We start from the raw sequence: 3,609 nt of genomic DNA, 5'->3' as shown, positions 1-3,609 counted from the left end.
AATGCAATATAAGTGGGAGATCCCACTCGCCTTGAAAAATATTAGTTCCAGTACCTATCTCCATAAATGTTACTTACCATTATGCTGAGCACCTCACTTGATATTGTGTGCGTCATTCATTATACGTCAGGAGGAGCTTCCCTTGACGATGAGGGATCACTTCACTGTTGTTGGCCGGTCTCCTATAGTACGGCATTTAAGGGGTGTCTGATCGCTGAAGCACGACAGAGAAGTCCGCGCATTTATAACAAGCCCACATTGAAACGTTTCGGTGCTCCTATAGTGACTGAAGTGGCAGGTGCTTTCCCTGCGTTCTCTTCCAAGATTCGAACTCAGAAATTAAAGTGATAAAGTTTGTTTTAGGGCTCAACTAGCCACGCAGTGAGTGACTATATAGCAGTTCGCTACATCCAACAGTTTTTTCCTCGATATAACTGCAACAGAAGAACTTGGAACATCAGTATTATTATTGAATTTGTAGGAGGCTACACAACAAACGAGAAAGGTGAGTTAATAATTGTATTTCTTTTATTTTGTCTCTGAGCCAGAACAGTCTAATGTTGGACTTGTAAGATACTTCCATGCATTTGTCTAATATGTCCATTCATTTGTATAATATGTTCATATGGCTAATTTGTTTAGGCTAGTTCGTGTCTAATGTCTAACACAACTAGAAGAAGAAGAACAAAACTAATTTGTGTATCAGGCTAATATATTCTTCATTTAGTTTAAATTCATATAAGCCAACATAGTTTAGAGCCGCAAACTTCATGATTTGGAAAGCATCGATCATTTAATTGCTCACTCTCTTGTTTCGCAGCCCATGGCGGTATCGATGCGTTCCTTCTGGACGCTGGCTTTAAGCGCGTGCCTTGTGTTGACGGTGAGTGCGGACTGCGGAGCAGACTGCGCATATTGTATTCATCACCTCCAACTTCAACAGACAGACATCAACTCTCTCGTAAGTAGGCCTACAACTAAAACACAATCTTTTTTTTTCATGTTCATAACATAACGTTTGTATTAATAGGTCATTACGGAATGTTCTCTCTCTATTAGGCTATCTGCACGCGGGTTTCTCAAAACCTTTTTCGTAGTGCTGCTTAGATTTCCAAGAATTTGCTACCAGCCACACAATAGATTACAAACCATAGATAAATGTACATCACAATCATTCGCTGGTTTTGTGATTAGGCTATTTCCACTGTATTGATCACTTGGAAATTGATTAAATAGACGGATGATTTAATTATGACACCTACAATCTATAAGTTAATTAATTAAATGACATGAATTATGAGAATCAGCTGTAAAATAGATTTGGGGTGCAATACTCTAAGTAGAGCGAGTCAAGCAGTGGGCAAGGACTTGTTAGGAATAAACGACTTGAACCACAAACCACCATTGTCTCTAAACATTTGACAAATTGTGTTTCAGCTGATAGCATTGATGCTATTATTTTGTAGCGTACAAAGAAATACATTTTTTTGTAAATGCATATTTATTTGCCAAGGGAATCTTGGCATGCCTATAATTATTTTGGAAACAATGCAAGTCTGTTAAATTAACCTTTAGGAAAATGTTGATTTAAAAACAGTATTGCTACTGTAAGTGTACAGAGCAACCAAATCATATGCTTAATTTTTGTTCAATTATTTGGATCTAAATTGTACCAAGAATGACATGCAAACCTGCATGATTTCTCAAGCCTAACCCTAACCCATTTGAATAGGAGAGTATGGACAGCCTAGTTTGAAATAGTGTACTTTCTATTTTCCACCACTAGATTGCAGTTAAGTAACATACTTCATACGAATATGGCTCACTTTGACTGACTCTGTAGAAACTATCATCTGCATTATGTCATAATGTTGTTTTCAATTCACCAAAGTAGAATTATAGCAGATGGGGAATGCCCTCCCCAATCGCCTCCTAAAGCTTTGCCTGAGGCAAAGGAGGAGGTTGATGGTGGAGAGAAGCAATGTCACAGACCATTAGAGATTGAGCTTTCTAGATGCTCAGGATTGATTTGCTTCTGCTAAATGTACTACGTGGAATGGTGGAACACTCAAGGCACTAGGGTGTCTGTGTGGAGCCCCCAGCCTCCCAACTCCCATGACCAATGGCACTGTGCTGGGGGATTTAGAGTGACATTTATCACCCAACAGAGAGCACTTAACGTCTGATTGGCTGTGATCATTGGGTATCTCTCCATCAACCGTACTGTAGGTCTACCGCAAACCAGAGCACTGTGCTTTTCAAGTGGATAACGAGATTTACGGGTTATTGGAAAGGAGAACCACAAAGAGACAAAGATTTCAACGGTGGACTGTTGAAATATTGGATAGAGGAATAACCTGGTTTATCATCCTATGTGATCGAGTTAAATGTAAAGAAAAGAGTTTCAAAACACTGATCATTTTATTGCCTTACGACTTCTGATCTCGTTCTCTCCCCCAGACATGTACGTTAGAGTGTGAAGGCGCTCTCAGCCCCAAGAAGTCCTGGGAACTGTGTGAGGATGTCCTGCAGGCTAGAAATGCCGACAGTCCAACAGAGGGAGACAAGGCTACCACGGAGACCTCCAAGCCTGACAACAACGACCCACATCAACTAGTAAAGAAGTACGGTGGCTTCATGAAACGCTACGGGGGATTCATGAAGAAAACGGCAGAACTGTACGGTCCCGAACCCGACGATGTCGACCATGGCAGGGAGATCCTGTTCAAACGCTACGGTGGGTTCATGAAGAAGAGTGACGAGCCAGAAGACACACTGAGTCTGCTCCGGGAACTGGTGAGGAACGTGGATGGCGGTGATGGCGGGGTGGAGAAACGCTACGGAGGCTTTCTGAGGAGCGCCAGACAGAGCTCTGACTTGGAGAACGGTATCCGAGAGCTGCAGAAGCGCTACGGCGGCTTCATGAGAAGGGTGGGCAGGCCCGAGTGGAGGGAGGAGCAGAAACGCTATGGAGGCTTCCTCAACAAGCGAGCCTGGGGGGAGGAAGAGGAGGACGAGATGGAAAAGGAACACGTCGAGTTGGAAGATGTTCCTGACGTGGTAGAGAAGAGATATGGAGGATTCCTGGGATACTGACCTTCCTAAATACCTACCACTGCTCAGTCATGTTCTGTTTTCTTGTCTTGCCTGCATTTTTACAGGTTTCTGTATATGATTGGCTGTAGTAAACATACTGAAGCCTACATGGTTATTTTAGTGGTGTGACATACTGTAACATTCACTCTCCATCTCTAAGAGACTTCCCTAAGCACTTCTCTGACCTATGACCTCTGTGTGCAGTAGGCTTTGTGAGACTCACTATTTTCTCATTGTAGTGACTGATGTGCCCAAAACAAAAGCTGACTGTAGGCTATTTATCAAACCGAATAAATAGCCTACAGTCAGAATAAGATATTTGCTAGACTGGAATACTTTTTCACACATCTTGCTTTACTGTGGTTAACGGCTGTCGATTTTCTAGATGCATCTATTTATTTCATTTTATTGAAATCCTTGTAACCGCCTGCTTATCTGTATGTAGAATAAATAAATTGCTCTAACTGCAGAATAATGTGTTTGTCATCAATAAATATGTCTTATTACTCTGAA

The 3,609-nt window shown here is 41.7% G+C and overlaps 1 protein-coding gene across 1 annotated transcript; it reads left to right on the top strand.

Moving 5' to 3' along the window:
- The first annotated feature begins 224 nt into the window (after window positions 1-224).
- Window positions 225-3,609, top strand: penkb (proenkephalin b). The gene is made up of 3 exons (XM_029755849.1): window positions 225-505; window positions 821-961; window positions 2,461-3,609. Exons 2-3 carry the CDS (start codon window positions 824-826, stop codon window positions 3,094-3,096), a joined length of 774 nt encoding a protein of 257 aa, XP_029611709.1. The 5' UTR covers window positions 225-505; window positions 821-823; the 3' UTR covers window positions 3,097-3,609.

The sequence above is a fragment of the Salmo trutta genome, chromosome 6 (genome assembly GCF_901001165.1).
Source record: "Salmo trutta chromosome 6, fSalTru1.1, whole genome shotgun sequence".
NCBI classification, from domain to species: domain Eukaryota; kingdom Metazoa; phylum Chordata; class Actinopteri; order Salmoniformes; family Salmonidae; genus Salmo; species Salmo trutta.
This window is presented reverse-complemented; position numbering and strand designations above follow the sequence as displayed.